This window comes from Pristiophorus japonicus, chromosome 7, assembly GCF_044704955.1.
Source record: "Pristiophorus japonicus isolate sPriJap1 chromosome 7, sPriJap1.hap1, whole genome shotgun sequence".
NCBI lineage: Eukaryota > Metazoa > Chordata > Chondrichthyes > Pristiophoridae > Pristiophorus > Pristiophorus japonicus.
The window spans coordinates 80,307,857-80,330,204 of NC_091983.1; the positions used below are offsets into that span (position 1 = coordinate 80,307,857).

The 22,348-nt window shown below is 44.1% G+C and overlaps 1 protein-coding gene across 12 annotated transcripts in view; it reads left to right on the plus strand.

Moving 5' to 3' along the window:
- Positions 1-6,224: 6,224 nt before the first annotated feature.
- The window catches only part of LOC139267173 (pumilio homolog 2-like), a 156,694-nt gene continuing 140,570 nt past the window's right edge, over positions 6,225-22,348 (plus strand). For 5 of the 12 annotated variants that reach the window (XM_070885083.1, XM_070885086.1, XM_070885089.1 and 2 more), the window contains exon 1: positions 6,328-7,083. In XM_070885083.1, coding sequence (XP_070741184.1) covers positions 6,670-7,083 — 414 coding nt within the window. In that variant the 5' untranslated portion in view covers positions 6,328-6,669. Of the gene's footprint in view, positions 7,084-22,348 lie in introns of all 12 variants that reach the window. The other 7 variants (XM_070885085.1, XM_070885084.1, XM_070885092.1 and 4 more) reach the window with 6 other exon arrangements.

Here is a 22,348-nt window from a genome sequence, read left to right on the forward strand (position 1 = left end):
GTGTTGTCAAGTCGACCTGATTGACTGCATTCACCTGGGATGTGCAATCTATTATAGTTTTATGATTATTAATGTCATTCCTCCCACTTCTTGAGAGATGTTGATCACTATAATGTGGTTTGTGCAGTCTCTCTCCCTGGTTACTGCATGCAAGTATCTGGAACTCTACTTGAAGGCTATCTGTACTGAAATTAAAAGAACATCTGTTACACATCAATATAACCAGAGCAGAATATTTACAAATAAATGAAGGAATTTTAATTAGGTATCCTAATCTGGTATCTTAATGTTCAGAGCTGATTTTCTACCTTGAAGTAGCTTGCAGTAACCTCACCTTTAAAAAAAAATTAATTCATGGGATGTGGGCGTCGCTGGCAAGGTCAGCATTTCATACCCATCCCTAATTGCCCTTGAGAAGGTGGTGGTTAGGGAGGGAGTACCTTCACCTCAAAGACTACATATTGTCTTTTGGTGATCTTGGGGTCAGCTTTCATATGTACCCTGATGATAACCAGCTCTACCTTTCCACTACTTCACTCAACACCTCAACTGCTTCTTTACTGTCAGACCACCCGTCACAACTTCCCTGAGTTCAAAACTGGGAAGAACAATGATGCTATCTTCAGTCCCTGCCACAAATGTTCCCTTGCCATTGATTTCATTCCTTTTTCCAGACACGCTCTCACACTGAACCAGATTGTCTGTACTATCCTATCAGATCCTGAACTGAGCTATAAAACCTGCATCCTAACCATTACTAAGACTGCTTATTTTCAACTCTGCTTCACAATCTACCTCCACCCCATTAACATTGAAACTCTTTCTCATGCCGTTGTCACCTCCAGACTTGACTCCATGCTTGCTTCCCACCCTCCAATCTCCATCAACTTTGCTTCATATACCCTGTGCCACTGTAAATTCTCTTCACTCATCACCTTTCTGATCTATACTAACTCCCAATCTCTCACCTTCCTGAGCGAAGCTGATTTATGATGTCTTAATGCAACATACAAGATCCTTGTCTATACATTGCTGTATGGCTGTGTGCCACTGCATTTTTGCAATCTTTTCCACCTCTATATCCGTTTCCAAATGCTCCATTTCTCTCACTGTGGGCTTCTGTGTACGCCCACTCTACTCATAGCACTGTTTGTGGCTTGATTCTACTCTTTGTAAATCCCTCATTAAATCTCATCTCCATCTCTCTCTACTTTTAAAAACTTCCTCACAACCCATTTCCTTAACCAAACTTTCAGTCACACCTCCTAATCTCTCCCTTCCATCTCAGTGTATGGTTTCCTTACAGTTCTTTGTGCAGTGCCTTGGGCTATTTCTCACATTAGAGATGCAAATTAATGCCAGTTGTGATATACACCATTCCATCATATCTCAGTTGTCAGTTTTTCATCTTTCTGTATCTAAATTGGATACAAGTTTAAGATATATGTAAGATACAAGATATAGATGACACAAAGATTAGTGGGAAAGCGGATTGTGTAGAGGACACAGAGAGGCTACAAAGAGATTTGGATAGGTTAAGCGAATGGGCTAAGGATTGGCAGATGGAATACAATGTCGGAAATTGTGAGGTCATCCACATTGGGAAAAAAAACAGTAAAAGGGAATATTATTTGAATGGGGAGAAATTACAACATGCTGTGGTGCAGAGGGACCTGGGGGTCCTTGTGCATGAATCCCAAAAAGTTAGTTTGCAGGTGCAGCAGGTAATCAGGAAGGCGAATGGAATGTTGGCCTTCATTGCGAGAGGGATGGAGTACAAAAGCAGGGAGGTCCTGCTGCAACTGTATAGGGTAGTGGTAAGGCCGCACCTGGAGTACTGCGTGCAGTTTTGGTCACCTTACTTAAGGAAGGATATACTGGCTTTGGAGGGGGTACAGAAACGATTCACTAGGCTGATTCCGGAGATGAGGGGGTTACCTTATGATGATAGATTGAGTAGACTGGGTCTTTACTCGTTGGAGTTCAGAAGGATGAGGGGTGATCTTATGGAAACATTTAAAATAATGAAAGGGATAGACAAGATCGAGGCGGGGAGGTTGTTTCCACTGGTCGGGGAGACTAGAACTATGGGGCACAGCCTCAAAATACGGGGAGCCAATTTAAAACCGAGTTGAGAAGGAATTTTTTCTCCCAGAGGGTTGTGAATCTGTGGAATTCTCTGCCCAAGGAAGCAGTTGAGGCTAGCTCATTGAATGTATTCAAGTCACAGATAGATAGATTTTTAACCAATAAGGGAATTAAGGGTTATGGGGAGCGGGCGGGTAAGTGGAGCTGAGTCCACGGCCAGATCAGCCATGATCTTATTGAATGGTGGAGCAGGCTCGAGGGGCTAGATGGCCTACTCCTGTTCCTAATTCTTATGTTCTTATAAAAATATGTAGAGAATGAGCCAGCAAAGCCCAGCTGCATAAACAAAGAAACATGGATCTGTAGTTTAATCAAGGATTGTTCTACCCAATTTATTTTATAATATATTTTAGAGCTTTTTTTGTTTTGCAACAGATTAAAGACAACAAGAACTGAGATTCAGATGCAAATATTCCACATAACCTTCAACTAAAACTGTAAGCAGTACTTTTAATCCAACACAAACAAATAAGTTCTTAGATAATGTTCAGACTCACCAAGCCTCGCTCATTTTCATTTAAAAACGTAATCTATTTTGTGTATATATATATTCCTCTAAAAAAATAAACAGCTTCACATCTTTTTGTAATCTGACTTGCTCTTTTCGATAACAAACGTGATTTATATTATCTTGATGTTTTATAAATACATTAAGAGCAAGAGGATAACTAAAGAAAGAGTAGGGCCTATTAGAGACCATAAAGATAATCTGTGGCAGAGAAAGACCTGAGAGAGAGAGTTTTCGAAGATCGGGCCCTCAACTCTGGCACCAAGCTCATGGTCGACAGGGCTGCAGTGATACTCGCCCTCCTGTATGGCTCAGAGACGTGGACCATTTACAGTAGACACCTCAAATCGCTGGGGAAATACCATCAACGATGTCTCCGCAAGATCCTGCAAATCCCCTGGGAGGACAGACGCACCAACGTCAGTGTTCTCAATCAGGCCAACATCCCTAGCATAGAAGCACTGATCACACTCGACCAGCTCCATTAGGCGGGCCACAATGTTCGCATGCCTGACACAAGACTCCCAAAGCAAACGCTCTACTCAGAACTCTTACAGGGCAAGTGAGCCCCAGGTGGGCAGAGGAAATATTTCAAGAACACACTCAAAGCCTCCTTGATAAAATGCAACATCCCCACCGACATTTGGGAGTCCCTGGCCAGAGACCGCCCTAAGTGGAGGAAGACCATCGGGGAGGGTGCTGAGCACCCCAAGTCTCGTCGCTGAGAGCATGCAGAAAGCAAGCGCAGGCAGTGGAAGGAGCGTGTGGTAAACCAGACTCCCCAGCCACCCTTTCCTTCAATGACTGTCTGTCCCACCTGTGAGAGACTGTAATTCCCGTATTGGACTGTTCAGTCACCTAAGAACTTACTTTTAGAGTAGAAGCATGTCTTCCTCGATTTTGAGGGACTGCCTATGATGATATGATGAATCTGTGTGTGGAGGCGGAAGTATGGTTCTTAATGAATACTTTACATCTGTTTTCATAAAAGAGAGGGGTGATGCAGACATTGTAATCAGGGAGGAGGAGTGTGAAATATTACTTGAAATAAACATTGAGAGAGAGGAAGTATTAAGGGGTTTAGCAGGTTTGAAGGGTTTAGACAGGTTTGATGCAGGAAGAATGTTCCCAATGTTGGGGAAGTCCAGAACCAGGGGTCACTGTCTAAGGATAAGGGGTAAGCCATTTAGGACCGAGATGAGGAGAAACTTCTTCACCCAGAGAGTGGTGAACCTGTGGAATTCTCTGCCACAGAAAGTTGTTGAGGTCAATTCACTAAATATATTCAAAAAGGAGTTAGATGTAGTCCTTACTACTAGGGGGATCAAGGGGTATGGCGAGAAAGCAGGAATGGGGTACTGAAGTTGCATGTTCAGCCATGAACTCATTGAATGGCGGTGCAGGCTCGAAGGGCCGAATGGCCTACTCCTGCACCTATTTTCTATGTTTCTATGAAAGTGGATAAATACCCAAGCCTGGATGAAATGTATCCCAGGCTGTTAAGAGAAGCAAGCGAGGAAATAGCAGCAGCTCTGACCATCAATTTCCAATCCTCTCTGGCTGCACGTGTGGTGCCAGAGGACTGCTACCGTTGTTTAAAAAGGGAAAAAGGGATAGACCGGGTAATTACAGGCCAGTCAACCTAACCTCGGTGGTGGGAAAATTATTGGAAAATATTAGGAGGGATACCATATATTTTCATTAAGAAAGACACATTAATCAAGGACAGTCAGCATGGATTTGTTACGGGAAGGTTGTGTCTGACTAACTTGATTCAAATTTTTGAGGAGGTAACAAGGAGGGTCGATGAGGGTAGTGCATTTGATGTAGTGTATATGGATTTTAGTAAGGCTTTTGATAAGGTCCCACATGGCAGACTGGGCACGAAAGTAAAAGCCCATGGGATCCAAGGCAAAGTGGTAAGTTGGATCCAAAATTGGCTCAGAGGCAGGATGCAAAAGGTAATGGTTGATGGGTGTTTTTGTGTCTGGAAGGCTGTTTCCAATGGGGTTACGCAAGGCTCAGTGCTTTTTGCGGTAGATATCAATGATTTAGACTTGAATGTAGGGGGTATGATTAAGAAGTTTGTAGATGATACAAAAATTGGCTGTGTGGTTGATAACGAAGAAAGCTGTAGACAGAGGAAGACATCAATGAACTGGCCAGGTGGGCTGAACAGTGGCAAATGGAGTTCATAAGAACATAAGAAATAGGAGCAGGAGTAGGAGTAGGCCATGCGGCCCCTTGAGCCGCCAATTAATACGATCATGGCTGATACGATCATGGACTCAGGTCTACTTCCCCGCCCGCTCCCCATAACCCCTTATCGGTTAAGAAACTGTCTGTGTCTTAAATTTATTCTGAGGCAACAAATTTACAACCATCTGAGAGAAGAAATTCCTCATCTCAGTTTTAAATGAGCCACCCCTTAGTCTAAGATTATGCACCCAAGTTCTATGAGTGGAAACATCCTCTCTACATCCACCTTGTCAAGCTCCCTCATAATCTTATATGTTTTGATAAGATCACCTCTCATTCTTCTGAATTCCAATGAGGCCCAACTTACTCAACCTTTCCTCATAAGTCAACCCCCTCATCCCCAGAATCAACCTAGTGAACCTTCTCTGAACTGCCTCCAAAGCAAGTATATCCTTTCTTAAATATGGAAACCAAAACTGTACGCAATAATCCAGGTGTGGCCTCACCCATACCCTGTATAACTGTAGCAAGATTTCCCTGCTTTTATACTCCATCTCCTTTGCAATAAAGACCAAGATGCCATTAGTCTTCCTGATCACTTGCTGTACCTGCATATTAACCTTTTGTGTTTCATGCACCAGGATCCCCAGGTCCTGTTGTACTGCAGCACTTTGCAATTTTTCTCCATTTAAATAATAACTTGCTCTTTGATTTTTTTTCTGCCAAAGTGCATAACCTCACACTTTCCAACATTATATTCCATCTGCCAAATATTTGCCCATTCACTTAACCTGTCTATGTCCTTTTGCAGATTTTTGTGTCCTCTTCACATATTGCTTTTCGTCCCATCTTTGTATAGTCAGCAAACATGGCTACCTTACACTTGGTCCCTTCATCCACTCCGGAGAAGTGTAAGGTAATACATTTGGGGAGGGCTAACAAAGCAAGGAAATACACAATAAATGGTAGGACACTGAGGAGTGTACAAAGGGACCTCTGGAGTGCATATCCACAGATCCGTGAAGGTAGCAGGCCAGGTAGATAAGGTGGTTAAGGCGGCATATGGATTACTTGCCTTTATTAGCCAAGGCATAGAATACAAGAGCAGGGAGGTTATGCTTGAACTGTATAAAACACTAGTTAGGCCACGGCTGCAGCCTGCAGATTCTGGCTCTGCCTCTCCCTCTGGTAGTACATTGGGGCTGCACCTTGCAGAGTCTGCTTCAGCCTCTCTGTCAGGTTGCAGAGTCTGGCTCTGCCTCCAGCAGTGAGTGCAGCGTGGCTGTAGCTCGCAGAGTCTGGCCCTGCCTCAGTCTCTCTCTCTCGTTCGTTCTCTGCGAGTGCAGCGGGGCTACAACTTGCAGGCTCCGGCTCTACTTCTGGCAGTGTAGCAGCTTGCAGAGCGTGGCTGTCTGCGCCGCTGGCAGAGTCTCGAGCCCGAGCGAGCGGGCGGGCGCGGCCGGCATGCTTTGCGCGGAGGAGGTGCCGGGCGCCATGTTGTTGTTGTTGTAGAGTCAGTGGAGTCTGTCTGTAGCCCTCCCACACCCCCGCCCCCTCCCCACCAAAAAAAAAGACCCCCAAAAGCCGCAAAATCCATCGCCATCCACACGCAGCGCCTGTGAGTATCGCCCCGGCGGCGCCACAAACAACAACAACAACTCGCACACCCTCGGCAGCACCGACCGACCAGTAAAATATCTCACACAATACACACCGCACATCCCGAGACCACACAAAGAGGGGCCGGCGGCCGGGCCCCAACCTGTGTGTGTGTGTGTGTGTGGGGTGGGGAGCAGCGGCGGCGGGCGGGGGGCATGTTTGGCAGTCGGGCCGAGCTCCGCTTTGCTGATGCGATGTTTTCTTCGGCCGCAGGTTCCCGTGGAATGAATATCCCATGCGTCCTCCTGGGCATCAACGAAGTGGCCTGGCAGCAGGACTCGGCGCGGATGATGCAGCCGAGCGGTGGGGCGGCTCCTCCGGATGGCGGCGGCGGCGGCAACCAGCACGGCGGCGGGGGTATGGTGCTGAGCCCGGCCGGAGCGATAGGCCCCGGCATCGCCCCGGCCGTCGCGCCCAACCACCCCGCGGTGCAGCCGCCCCTCAGCGGCCGCTCGCAAGACGACGCCACGGTGGGCTACTTCTTCCAGAGGCAGGCGGGGGAACAGCTGGGCGGCTACTCGAGCAAACACCGGTGGCCCACGGCTGATGGCGCCCATGTTGAGCATCAGGTGGGTTTTCCCAGGTTATTGTCAATTAATACTTCATTTCTGCTGGATGGCCATGGCATGCACCAGCTACAACCCCCCCCCCCCCAAACATTTTTAAATTTAGTCATGTGCAGTATTTCTGTTCCGTTCGCATGTTGCTAAATTTAGGTTTTGAATATGATCTGCAAAAAAACGTTTGCGATGGCTTGTTTGTATGTAGGTATATAAATGCAAGTTGTTGTAGGCTGTACTGTTAAGTTATACCTCGACAAAGGTTGTTTAACAAAAGGGTAGTTTTTTTTAACTATTGTATGTAGACTAGATGATGTATTCATTGTTTCGCAAGTTTTCAATATCTCTAGTAGTAGACACGTTATTCTTTAAATCAATATTGTTTGTTTACCCAATGTTGTACAGTATTACAAATCTCGAAACGGCCTTTTACTAGCAATGTCTCTACAGTATAAGTTCTTCTTTGATTCTGAGCAAAATGGTGCATTTAAATCAGTATCTTATTCACGAAATGCATTTCTCCAATGAGGGCTCCATTTTCTGCCTGCCCGACTGTATTATGCTTTTGTGGTAAGCCATATGCTTGAGTTTTACATGCAGCACTTTAACACGAGACCTATATTTGTTGATTTCACAACATCTTCCCATATAATCTATCTAAATCTTTAACCTCTATAGTTCTTTTTCAGTGTAGCTTTCTTACACCCTATTGATAAACTACCAGTTTTTTTGGAAATTAAACTTTTTTAGAGCAGATATATTTGTAGATCAAATTTAGAAACAAAGGCCTGCTGAGATTATGAAAATGTGTCTATGTATATAAACAACACTTCAACAATTCTGATACAAATACAGATAGTCTTGTAACATTGCAATGTGCCAATATTTTTTGTATATAGTGAAGTTGTATGTTTTCACTTGATGAGGAAATAATTGATTATAGATGCAGTTGACTTTTATATTGCTAAATTTAAAATTGTTAAAACAAATGAGTGCAGATTTTTCTTTTATGATTGTATTTGTCCAATTTTTATGACCAGTGCTGTTTTAAAACAGGTCTCTGAAGGTAGAGAAAGAAATTCAGATATTTTTAAGTTGATTTAGTATTTTTAAATAAAAAATGCTTCCAGTATTTTGTATTATACGTGCAGATTAATGTACAGCAGAGGTGTCAAACTGACGGCTGGTAGGCCATGTGTTGGCTGTGAACCTCCTTCAGTCTTCTAAAATAGAGTAGCAAATTCACTGCTTGTAATTTGGGGTGGGAGGAGTACTTTATATTCCTTGTATTTGTTTTTTGCCATGCAGTTCTTTTTATCAACTTTTATGCTGGCACTATTTTATCTTGGAATTTTCAAACTGTCATCTGTGAGCCTGCTCCTGATATTTATATTAAATTTGGCTATTTTATCACAGCATAGGCTTATTTTTATTGGTCAACAAATATTTTACTGGGATAAGAGAACTGAATCTAGCAGTGTAAATAGAGGAGCTAGTTTGCAAGACACCATTCTCCCAGAATCCAAACTAAAACATCAACGTAAATGTGGCTTAAACATAAGCACCTAAAATGGTTCAAGAAGACACGTTTGAAAATCCCAGCTGCGCAGTAATCTGGTAACCAATTTTCCAATGTAAGCAGAAAACAAGTGTTTTTGTTTACAAACATTGAGACATTTTAAACCAACTATATTCAAAAGAGATTTGAATTATAGGGGTTTCATAATTTTAGGTACTGTTGATTTTTATTTGATGAAAGGAAAGGCAATCTTGGAACATGGCTTTAAGTTACTCTGTGTAAAGTGTTCCTCTGTGTAAAGCAATCTTATGTTTCTGTATTTGTAGTACAACTGATGTAAACCATGTTCTGATTACATTGACGTTGGGTTAGATTTTCTGTCCATTGATTATGAATGGACTGAACCTAATTAATATCTGCAGCCCAACCCCCCTTTCTCCTTTGAGGCCTTCATATGTATCATCTGTTTTTAAGTATGGACTAAAAATAATAAAAATGTTCATCTAACTTATAAAATATTTAGGTTCTATTTGCATAAGAGTGATTTTCGTGGTGTACCAAATTACTCTAGTTTGTGGAAATCTACAGCCCTCTTGATAAAGTATTTTCTTGGGAACCTAGATGAAATATTGAAACCACTGTACCTGTATACTTACTGTATCTATTATTTGTAGCGAAGAACTTAAACTATAAAGTCCATATTTATACTTTGGTGGAGCTGACTGTCATTTAATTTTGTTGTTGTTTAGTATCGGCTTGGAAACTAGTTTGAGAATAATCTGCTTTCCATTCCTAACCTCCCAAATATTGCTTCAGTATATGAGACTGGGTATTGCCAGTACCCCTGTACATTATTTCCTGCTATTGGTAGTGTTCAGTTTGAAGTTTGAGGATTGAGATGTTGTTTCATTATGCCACTCAACTTTGTCACATGGAATACAAAAAGATGTTGGCTCTCAAGCTACTGAATAGAGCTGTTTCTGTATTGCACTGATATTCATGCTCGTGGCGCCGACTCCCAGCGTGAACCTTTTGCAGCTCGATAGTAAATGCGGGATTTGCGACGGCTGACAGCTAGCAGATTCATTTTTGTCAGGTCTTCCGATGGGCATAGATTGCATATGAAGAGCAGACCTAATGAGGTTCAGCGTTCTTGAGATAGCCTTATTGATTCTTTCTCAACTGTATGAACATTATAGTTGATTTTAAAGGTGCTTGTTCAGGTTGGATTCTGGGAAGCTGATTTCCATAAGGTGGCTCTGATGTGCTTGCTTCTAAGTCTGGGTTCATTTGCCCAACCCAGAATCACAGACCCAGTTTTCCGTGGGTCAGTGGTTCTATCACCAAGATAAGGAAGTTGGATTTGGAAAGAAATACCTTGGATTTATATAGCACCACTCATGTCCTCAGAACATCCCAAAGTTCTTTACAACCATTGAAATATTTAGAAGTTGCAGTCACTATTGTAGGTAATCACAGCAACCAATTTGTAAAGCAAAGTCCAACATCCAGGAATGAAATATGTGACCAGGTAATCTGTTTCTCTGATGTTGGTTGAGAGTTAAATGTTGGCCTGGATATTTAGTAATGTAAATGCTGGGAGCCAGCTTATAGATGCTGGTCTCTCCGAATTTGACCAAAACAAGGTATAAAGGTAGCTTGCAACTACAAGAAAAACACTTCAATTTTGGGAAGAAGAAAAACTAGCTTATCTAAAACACCATTATAAAAGATAGTGTATCAATACATAGCTGTATTTATTGTGCAGTAAAAATGCATGTCCTTTGCTATTGGCTTAAACCAGCTGAGATTTAAAAAGTCTTCCGTTTTTTAATATAAATGACTTGATTTGTCTGCAGTGTGTCGTATCAGCAAATAGATACTACAGTTTAAAGTACATACAGGTACTAAGGTTGGCAAGAGTGGGTATGAACTGCCTATCTCGCTTGGTTAAGCATTTGTGTCCTGTATCTTTGTTTAAGATGATGTATAATCTTGTTTCCAATCCCCGTTCTTCATAAACCAGTGTTAGGAAATTTTTTTTATTTAATATAATATATATCGCCTTTAATGTAGTGAAACGTCCCAAGGTGCTTCACAGGCGCATTCTAAATCATAATTTGACACCAAGCAACATGAGATATTAGGACAGATTTGGTCAAAGAGGTAGATTTTAAGGAGTGTCTTAAAGGAGGATAGGGAGGCGAATTCCAGAGCTTACGGCCTTTACAACTGAAGACACGGCCGACAATGGTGGAGCGCTTGAAATCGAGATGCTCAAGAGGCCAGAATTAGGAGAGTAGATATTTCAGAGGGTTGCGGGGCTGGAAGAGATTGGAGACCGGGAGTTGCGAGGCCATGGAGAGATTTGAAAACAAGGATGAGAATTTTAACATCGAGCCATTGTTTAACTGGGAGCCAATGTAGGTCAGCGAGCACGGGACTTGGTGCAAATTAGGACAGGGGCAGTCGAATTTTGGATGACCTCAAGTTTACGTAGGGTAGAAAGTGGGAGGCCAGCCAGGGGTGCATTGGAGTAGTTAAGTCTAGAGGTATAAAGGCAATGGTGAGGATTTCAGCAGCAGATGAGTTGAGGCAGGGACAGAGTCGGGCAATGTTCCGGAGGTGGAAATAGGCGGCCTTGGTGATGGCCACAGATGCATGGTCAGAAGCTCATCTCGGGGTCAAATATGACACCAAGGTTGTGAAAAATTATTACGCAATGAGTATATTGATCAGTTCAAATTGCTTTTACCACCACTGGGATTTCATCCTATTGTGACAGAGCGTGAAATGATCTCCAGACACAACCAGAGTTTGGAAGGGCAAAATCTATAATTCTGTTGATGTGTCGAGGACGTTGACCTACATTGGTTCCTTTGTGTTCAAATCCTCTCTGGCTGGTAACATCCACCAGTCCTACAACCCTCCAATTCTGGCCTCTTGTGCATCCCCAACACCCCGTCCCCCACCCCACCCGTTTGGCAGCTGTGCCTTCAGCTCTCCAGGCCCTAACTTAAGAATTCTCTCCCTAAACCACTTCAACTCTCCTCCTTTAAGGCACTTCTTAAAACCTCTTTGAACAAGCTTTTAGTCACCTGTCTTTATCTCCTTCTTTGTCTTGATGTCAAATTTTGTCAGATTACACACTTGTGAAGCGCCGTGGGATGTTATCCTCTGTTAAAGGTACTATATAAATGCACGATTACAGCGTCTGTAATCGTGACCATCTTCAAGAAAGGTGACCAGTCCGATTGCGGTAATTACAGAGGAGTTTTCTCTGCTGTCTGCCACAGGGAAAATTATCGCAAGAATCCTCCTTATCGTCTCCTCCCAGAGACAGTGTGGATTCTGCCCAATAAGAGGCACAACGGACATGATTTTCACCGCGCGACAAATCCAAGAAAAATGTAGGGAGCAGCATCAACCTCTGTATATGGCCGCCTTTGACCTTACAAAGGCCTTCGACTCTGTCAACTGAGCGGGATTATGGAGTGTCCTTCTCAAATTCACCTTTAACAAACTCCCTGTTGGAGTGGAGCTAATCTACAGCACAAACGGGAAATTATTCAAACTCTGTCGCCTCCAGTCCAGAACCAAGATTGTTCCAACCTCTGTCATTGAATTACAGTCTGCAGTCGACACTCGGAGGCCAAACTCCAAACCATCGTTGGTGCCTTCACTGAAGCGTATGAGAGTCTGGACCCTTGTATTAAACATCTGTAAGACAAAGGTTCTCTACCAACCTGCCTCCCCGAAAATCAGGATCCATGACGAGACCTTGGTCAGCATGGATCACTTCATACCTTGGCAACTTTCTGTCAGCGAGGGCAGACATTGATGACGAAATCCAACACTGCCTTCATTGTGCCAGTGCAGCCTTCGGTCGCCTGAGGAAAAGAATGTTTGAAGACCAAGATCTCAAACCCAGCACCAAGCTCATGGTCTACAGAGCAGTAGTGATACTTGCCCTCCTATATGCTTCAGAGGCATGGACAATGTATAGTAAGCACTGGAGAAGTACCACTGCAAAATCCTGCAAATCCATTAGCAGGAGAGACGTACCAATGTCTGTGTTCTCTCTCGGGTCAACATCCCCAGCATCGAGGCATTGATCACACTCAATCAGCACCGATGGACGGGCCACATTGTCTGCATGCCTGATACAAGACTCCTGAAAGAAGTACTCTATTCTGAGCGACAACACGGCAAGTGAGTCCCAGGAGGGCAGAGAAAATGCTTCGAGGACACCCTCAAAGCCTCCTTGAAAAAATGTAACATCCCCACCAACTCTTGGAAATCCCTGGCCCAAGACCGCTCGAAGTGGAGGAGAAGCCTTCAAGAAGGCTCCAAACACTTCGAGTCTCTTTGCTGGGAGCGCTCGGAAGCCAAGTACAAACAACAGAAGGAGCGCACGACAACCCAAGCACCCCACCCACCCATCTCGCCAACCACCACCTGCCCCACCTGTGACAGAGTCTGTAGATCCCGCATTGGACTCATCGGTCACCTCAGAACTCATTTTAGTGTGGGAAGTAAGTCATCCTCAATTCCGGGGGACTGCCTAAGAAGAAGATATAAATGTAATTTGTTTATATTCTGTCCAACAGTTTGTTTCACAAAATTCTGAGTAGGGAATAAAAGTGACAATATGGATATTTCTTTCTCTATTAAAATCTTGGTGATTACAATAAAATCAGTGCAATATGAATTCGAGGACCTTTCATTGAATATTGGTGTACATAAAACAGACCACTTGATAGCCATCAAATTAACAAACACTTCATCCCATGAAAAGATGTAAGTACTGTAATCTACAAGCTTCTGTATCAAACCAGTAATTAAATAAAATTATATATAATTTATAAGGTGGTAAATTTTTGATGTAAGTTGCTTTTATATTGGGTGAGATTTATGATTGTTCCACTACTTCTGAAAGTGGAGATCTTGTATAACTGTTAACAGCTGTGACTTGCTAAAACTGGTGAGCTCAATATTTCTAACGTGCTTGAATTTCATTCCTGAACTGCTCTTGCATTATGCAAGATCCAGAAGTCCCTTTAATGGGCTGCGCAGCCCATTTCAAAGTATTGTGCAGGCACGAAATTTCACATTGGGCTGTGTGGGACCGACGTGGCCGGGCAGCTTAAAGGGAATATTGGTCTCAGCAGTTGTACATTTGGCTTGTAATTGGCTGTGTGATCTACACTGGGAACTAGCAGCACTAGTTCAGATCTTGGGTAATGTAAAAACAGTTTAAGTAAAACCTGAGTGTTTAAAACTATTAGTTGGTATCTGAGATTATAGCTTTTACATCATTTTAGAGTGGGATGTGAACTTTGCAGAGCATTATTTTGAGTTTTTCACAGAAGTGATTATGAATATTGACATGTTCTGTGTTGATCTAGGAAGTCAGCACTGAATAATTAATAACTGTGTAATTGCTTAAGTTTGTCATGAAATATAATGAAACTGCAATTATGCAATAGAATGGAGGAAACTGGGTCAATATCCTGGATTTCCCTACCTAACACCATTGTGGGAGCACCATCACCACAAGAACTGTGGTGATTTAAGGAAAAGGCCCATCACTGCCGCCTCAAGGCAATTAGAAGAAAGAAAGACTTATGTTTATACAGCGCATTTCACGACCACCGGACGTCTCAGCACTTTATAGCCAATGAAGTACTTTTGGAGTGTAGTCACTGTTGTAAAGTAGGGAAGGGGCAGCCAATTTGTGCACAGCAAGTTCCCACAAACAGCAATGTGATAATGACTAGATAAACTGTTTTTATGTTCTGTTGATTGAGGGATAAATATTGGCCAGGACACCGGGGATAACTCTCCATGCTCTTCTTCGAAATAGTGCCATGGAGTCTTTTATGTCCCCCTGAAAGAGCAGACGGGGCCTCGGTTTAACGTCTCATCCGAAAGACGGAACCTCCGACAGGGCAGCACTCCCTTAGCACTGCACTGGAGTGTCAGCCTAGATGTTTGTGCTCCAGTCACTGGAGTGGGTCTTGAACCCACAACCTTCTGACTCAGAGGCGAGTGTGCTGGCCCTTGCTTCTGAATTCTCATTCCAGCTAAGACAATTTTAAGATCGAATGTTAAAGCATGCAGAAATCTACCTGGATAGACTGAATAGAATAACAAGTTATTGCATTGGTAACTGTTAATGTTTTAGAATTGAATGAAATAGCAACTTAGAACTCACTGCTAAAGAGAAGTCTTAAGTGCAGGAACATGCAGCTTTTCATAATGGCCCTGAAATTCCAATGTCCCGGGTCCATACGAAGTTCCAACGGATCCAGGAAGGCATCGGAAAAGCCCGTTTTCAGCGCGCAATGCTTGTACGCTGAAAACTGGCTTTTCTGGTCCGTCAAGTCTCTGGCTTGACATCCTCCGTATCTCGGGAGCGAGGACACTTGCAGGGCAAGATTTCCGATATTTACGAATATCTTGCCCTGCAAATGTCCCTTAAAATCTTGCGCCTGAAAAAGCAGGCGTATAGCTTACTTTTACAGGCGCAAGTGTTTAAAAATATTTTAAAATAAAGTTATAAAAACACATTTTATTGTTAAATCCTCCCCACTATGGTAAGTTTGTTTTAAGGCTTAATTAAAAAAACCTTTTTAAAAAGTCGGGAAAATATATATTTTTTTATAACCACTTTAAATGAATGTAGTTTATTTTCTATTTTTTTATTGTGTTTGGGGGGGGGGATTTCTCATTCATACTAATAGGAGTTCCGGACTTATGGAACTTCTATTACTATGAATGAAAATCTATACTACACCTGATTGGCTGCTGTCTCCAGCTCCCGGCCTGCGCACGCGCTGCGACACGCAGTCACGAGAGGCCTCAGGCTCCGAAGTTCCAACGGGCGCAGCAGCAACAGGTAAGTGCGCGTCTTTTTTCTCTCTTTCTGTCGTTTGCCTGCGGGAAGAGCTCGACCGGAATTTAAGGGCCAGTATGAAGTATTCATGGTGATTCTTTTATTCCAGTTTACTGTTTGATGTGAGACCACTTTTGCAGTGCTGTTTTCAATGTGGTTGCAGTATAACTGCAAGTAGTGTAATAGATTCTTTGTAAATGTAGATTCTTGAAATAGATGCATTTAAGGGGAAGCTAGATAAACACTATGAAGAAAGGAATAGAAGGTTATGCTGATAGGGTTAGATGAAGAGGGGTGGGAGGAAACTCGTGTGGAACACAAACTGGCATAGACCAGTTGGGCCCAATGGCCTGTTTCTGTGCTCTACATTCCAAGTAGAAAAATTAGACTCCTAATTCTCTACTAGAAAACGGTTGAGCAGGTCATGGTGACGACGTGCTGTCTGCTTGCACAACTCTCAGAGCAGATGACTAGTAAACATATCTGATTTATCAAGTGTGAGATTGGCTCAGTTGGTAATAGTCTTCTTGCATCTGAGTCAAACCCCACTTCATGACTTAAGAGCCCATAATGTAGACTGACACCCAAGATTGATGTTAAAGATCGCATAATACTATGACATCTTGGCCAACATTTCACCCCCAACCAAAACCAACATTGGGGACTGGGAGAAATTTAGAACTCAGCAGAGGAGGACAAAGGGTTTGATTAGGGCAGGGAAAATGGAGTATGAGAAGAAGCTTGCAGGGAACATTAAGACGGATTGCAAAAGTTTCTATAGATATGTAAAGAGAAAAAGGTTAGTAAAGACAAACGTAGGTCCCCTGCAGTCAGAATCAGGGGAAGTCATAACGGGGAACAAAGAAATGGCGGACCAATTGAACAAGTACTTTGGTTCGGTATTCACGAAGGAGGACACGAACAACCTTCCGGTTATAAAAGGGGTCGGGGGGGTCTAGTAAGGAGGAGGAACTGAGGGAAATCCTTATTAGCCGGGAAATTGTGTTGAGGAAATTGATGGGATTGAAGGCCGATAAATCCCCAGGGCCTGATGGACTGCATCCCAGAGTACTTAAGGAGGTGGCCTTGGAAATAGTGGATGCGTTGACAGTCATTTTCCAACATTCCATTGACTCTAGATCAGTTCCTATCGAGTGGAGGGTAGCCAATGTAACCCCACTTTTTAAAAAAGGAGGGAAGAGAGAAAACAGGGAATTATAGACCGGTCAGCCTGACATCGGTAGTGGGTAAAATGATGGAATCAATTATTAAGGATGTCATAGCAGTGCATTTGGAAAGAAGTGACATGATAGGTCCAAGTCAGCATGGATTTGTGAAAGGGAAATCATGCTTGACAAATCTTCTGGAATTTTTTGAGGATGTTTCCAGTAGAGTGGACAAGGGAGAACCAGTTGATGTGGTATATTTGGACTTTCAGAAGGCGTTCGACAAGGTCCCACACAAGAGATTGATGTGCAAAGTTAGAGCACATGGGATTGGGGGCAGTGTACTGACATGGATTGAGAACTGGTTGTCAGACAGGAAGCAAAGAGTAGGAGTAAATGTGTACTTTTCAGAATGGCAGGCAGTGACTAGTGGGGTACCGCAGGATTCTGTGCTGGGGCCCCAGCTGTTTACACTGTACATTAATGATTTAGATGAGGGGATTAAATGTAGTATCTCCAAATTTGCGGATGACACTAAGTTGGGTGGCAGTGTGAGCTGCGAGGAGGATGCTGTGAGGCTGCAGAGCGACTTGGATAGGTTAGGTGAGTGGGCAAATGCATGGCAGATGAAGTATAATGTGGATAAATGTGAGGTTATCCACTTTGGTGGTAAGAACAGAGAGACAGACTATTATCTGAATGGTAACAGATTAGGAAAAGGGGAGGTGCAAAGAGACCTGGGTGTCATGGTACATCAGTCATTGAAGGTTGGCATGCAGGTGCAGCAGGCGGTTAAGAAAGCAAATGGCATGTTGGCCTTCATAGCAAGGGGATTTGAGTACAGGGGCAGGGAGGTGTTGCTACAGTTGTACAGGGCATTGGTGAGGCCACACCTGGAGTATTGTGTACAGTTTTGGTCTCCTAACCTGAGGAAGGACATTCTTGCTATTGAGAGAGTGCAGCGAAGGTTCACCAGACTGATTCCCGGGATGGCGGGACTGACCTATCAAGAAAGACTGGATCAACTGGGCTTGTATTCACTGGAGTTCAGAAGAATGAGAGGGGACCTCATAGAAACATTTAAAATTCTGACGGGGTTAGACAGGTTAGATGCAGGAAGAATGTTCCCAATGTTGGGGAAGTCCAGAACCAGAGGTCACAGTCTAAGGATAAGGGGTAAGCCATTTAGGACCGAGATGCGGAGGAACTTCTTCACCCAGAGAGTGGTGAACCTGTGGAATTCTCTACCACAGAAAGTTGTTGAGGCCAATTCACTAAATATATTCAAAAAGGAGTTAGATGAGGTCCTTACTACTAGGGGGATCAAGGGGTATGGCGAGAAAGCAGGAATGGGGTACTGAAGTTGAATGTTCAGCCATGAACTCATTGAATGGCGGTGCAGGCTAGAAGGGCCGAATGGCCTACTCCTGCACCTATTTTCTATGTTTCTATGTCTCATTGCTATTTTTTGGACGGCAGCGAAATGGCAGAAATATTGAATAATTACTTTACCTCAGTATTTGCCAGAGAGACTAACAAAGTGGACGTGACATTAGAAGAGATCAAAAAAGATATTAAAACATTTAAGATAGAAATGGAAATAATTGTTAATACTAATCAAACTTAGAAAGGATAAAACACCTTGTGCCGATTGATTATATCTGTGCATGTTAAAAGAAGCTAGGAAAGAGATAGGCGAGGCACAATGTTATACCTGTATTTTAAAAAGGGAGATAGAACAAGTCCAGGGAACTATAGACCAGTTAGTTTAACATTGGTGGTAGGAAAAATAATGAAATTGTTGCTGAAAGATGTAATAGAAAAGCATTTAGAAACCAAAAATATCATCAATGAATCGTTGGAACGTCATGCTTGACCAACCTATTGAATTCTTTGAAGAAGTAACAGAAAGTAGACGAGCGTAATATAGATATATATTTGGATTTTCAAAAGGCCTTTGATAAAGTACTGCATAGAAGATTCATGCCTAAGGTCAGAGCATGTGGAATCAGGGCAAAAGTAGCATCCCTGATTGCCCTTGAGAAGGTGCTGGTGAGCTGACTTCTTGAACCGCTGCAGTCCTTGTGCTGAAGGTACTCCCCCACAGTGTTGTTAGAGAGGGCAATCCAGGATTTTGACCCCGCGACGATGAAGGAAGGGCGATATATTTCCAAGTCAGGATGGTATGTAACTTGGAGGGGAACTTGCAGGTGATGGTGTTCCCATGTGCCTGCTGCCCTTGTCCTTCTAGGTGTTAGAGGTCGTGGGTTTGGGAGATGCTGCCGAAGAAGCCTTGGTGCATTTCTGCAGTGCATCTGTTGATGGTACACACTGCAGCCACGGTGCGCCGGTGGTGAAGGGAATTAATGTTTAAGGTGGTGGATGGGGTGCCAATTAAGCGGGCTGCTTTGTCTTGGATGGTGTCGAGCTTCTTGAGTGTTGTTGGAGCTGCACTCATCCAGGCAAATGGAGAGTATTCCATCACACTCCTGATTTATGCCTTGTAAATGGTGGAAAGGCTTTTGGGAGGTGAGACAGTATTTATGTGACTGGTCCAGTTAAGTTACTGGTCAATGGTGACCCCCAGGGTGGGGGATTCGGCGATGGTAATGCCATTGAATGGGGAGATGGTTAGACTCTCTTGTTGGCGATAGTCAATGCCTGGCACTTGTGTGGCAATGTCATCCAGGTCTTGGTGTATCCAGGCATGGAGTGCTTCATTATCTGAGGAGTTGCGAATGACACCGAACACTGCAATCATCAGCGAACATCCCCACTTCTGACTATGATGGGGTAAGTTCACTGATTAAGCACCTGAAGATGGTTAGGCTGAGGACACTGCCATGAGGAACTCCTGCAGCGATGTTCTGGGGCTGTTGATTGACCTCCAACAACCACAACCATCTTTCTTTGTGGTAGCTATGACTCACTCCACTGCAAAATTATCACCCTGATTTCCATTAACTTCAATTTTACTAGGGCTGCATGATGCCACACTCTTGTCAAATGCTGCCTTGATGTCAAGGGCAGTCATTCTCACCTCACCTCTGGAATTCAGCTCCAATGCTGGCGGAACCCAAACTGAGCATCGGTGAACAGGTTATTGGTGAGTAAGTGCCGCTTGATAGCACTGTCGACGACACCTTTCATCACTTTGCTGATGGGGTGGTATTTAGCCGGATTACATTTGTCCTGATTTTTGTGGACAGAACATACCTGGGCAACTTTCCACATTGTCAGGTAGATGCCAGTGTTGTAGCTGTACTGGAACAGCTTGGCTCGAGATGCGGCTAGTTCTTATCATCATGGGCAGTCCCTCGGAATCGAGGAAGACTTGCTTCCACTCATAGGGGTCAAGTTTCGGCCTGAGTTGCTCCTATTTTTTTGGAGCAACTAGTTTAGAATGGAGTATCTTAGAAATTGCAATTCTCGGCATTTAGTTTGCTCCAGTTCTAGTCAGAACAGTTTCATTTTGGAACATTTTTTTTCCAAAAGGGGGCGTGTCCGGCCACTTGTGCCTGTTTTGAAAGTTTAGGCAGTGAAAACTTACTCCAAACTAATTTAGAATGGAGTAAGTGTAGATTTTTGTACGCTCAGAAAAGCCTTGCCTACACTTAGAAAATCAGGCGTAGGTTACAAATCAGGCGTAGGGAATGGGGGTGGGGGGGAGAGGAGAGGGAAGTTTACAAACATGAAACATCACTTTTACAAATAAAGAGCCATCAATAATAAATGATAAATAAATCAATCACAAAAATGAAAAATTAAAATTAAAAAATTAAGTTTCTACTCACCGACTGCAGCACCGGGAGCCCTCCAACAGCGTGCTGGGACGGGGCCCCCCCATTGTTTCTCTCTCTCTCTCTCTCTCTCTCTCTCTCTCTCTCTCTCTCTCTCTCTCTCTCTGCCAATGTCTGTGTTTCTGAGGGGAAGGGAAAGAGAGGAGGAGAGGAAGGGAGTGGGGGGGAGGGAGGTGCAGCCTGATCCTTCGCCTCCCCAGTGAGGGGCGGCGTGCTTTAGGCCCCTCCCACACAGTTTCGGGCGCCTGGAGCTACTGCACATGCACGCCCACTGTAGCACGTATGTGCAGAGGTCCCAGCACTGTTTTCAGCGCAGGGACCCGTGGAGAATACCGAGGTAAGTTTTCGGCGCGATTTTGAACGCGGAAATCAGGCGTGGCTCGCGGGGCTGCGCCGTTCTAGGTGCAGCCCAAAACTTGACCCCTTAGAATGACTCCTTAGGTGGCTGAACAGTCCAATACGAGAGCCACAGTCCCTGCCACAGGTGGGACAGACAGCCGTTGAGGGTAAGGGAGGGTGGGATAGGTTTGCCGCACGTTCTTTCTGCTGCATGCAGTCGGTGATGAGACACGAGGCGCTCAGTGCCCTCCTGAATGCACTTCCTCCACTTAGAGCAGTCTTTGGCCAGGAACTCCCAGGTGTCGGTGGGGATGTTGCACTTTATCAGGGAAACTTTGAGGGTGTCCTTGTAACGTTTCCTTTGTCTACCGTTGGCTCGTTTGCCATGAAGGAGTTCCAAGTGGAGCGCTTGCTTTGGGAGTCTCGTGTCTGGCATGCGGACAATGTGGCCTGCCCAGCGGAGCTGATTAAGTGTGGTCAGTGCTTCAATGCTAGGGATGTTGGCTTGGACGAGGACACTGACGTTGGTGCGTCTGTCCTCCCAGGGGATTTGTAGGATCTTGCGGAGGCATTGTTGGTGGTATTTCTCCAGCGACTAGAGCACAAGTCTTCAGCACAACAGCTGGGATGTTGTTGGGGCCCCATAGCCTTTGTTGTATCCAGTGCGCTCTGCCGTTTCTTGATATCATGTGGAGTGAATCGAATTGGCTGAAGACTGGCTTCTGTGATGGGGTCCTCGGGAAGAGGCCGATATGGATCATCCACTCCGCACTCTTGGCTGAAGTTGGTTGCACGTGCTTCAGTCTTGTCTTTTGCACTCGCGTACTGGGCTAAACCATCATTGAGGATGGGGATATTCATGGAGCCTCTTTTTTTTTGTTCGTTCTGGGATGTGGGCATCGCTGGCAAGGCCAGCATTTATTGCCCATCCCTAATTGGTTTTGAAAAGTTGCTGGTGAGCCGTCGTCTTGAACCGTTGCAGTCTGTGTGGTGAAGGTACTCCCACAGTGCTGTTAGATAGGGAGTTCCAGGATTTTGACCCAGCGACGATGAAGGAATGGCAGTTATTTCTAAGTCAGGATGATGTTTAACTCGGAGCGGAACTTGCAGGTGATGGGGTGGATTAGGGCGGCATGGACACACTGGGCCGAATGGCCTCATAGAAACATAGAAAATAGGTGCAGGAGTAGGCCATTCGGCCCTTAGAGCCTGCACCACCATTCAATAAGATCATGGCTGATCATTCACGTCAGTGCCCCTTTCCTGCTTTCTCTCCATACCCCTTGATCACTTTAGCCGTAAGGGCCATATCTAACTCCCTCTTGAATATATCCAACGAACTGGCATCAACAACTCTCTGCGGTAGAGAATTCCACAGGTTAACAACTCTCTGAGTGAAGAAGTTTCTCCTCATCTCAGTCCTAAATGGCTTACCCCTTATCCTTAGACTGTGTCCCCTGGTTCTGGACTTCCCAAACATCGGGAACATTCTTCCTGCATCTAACCTGTCCAGTCCCGTCAGAATTTTATGTTTCTATGAGATCCCCTCTCA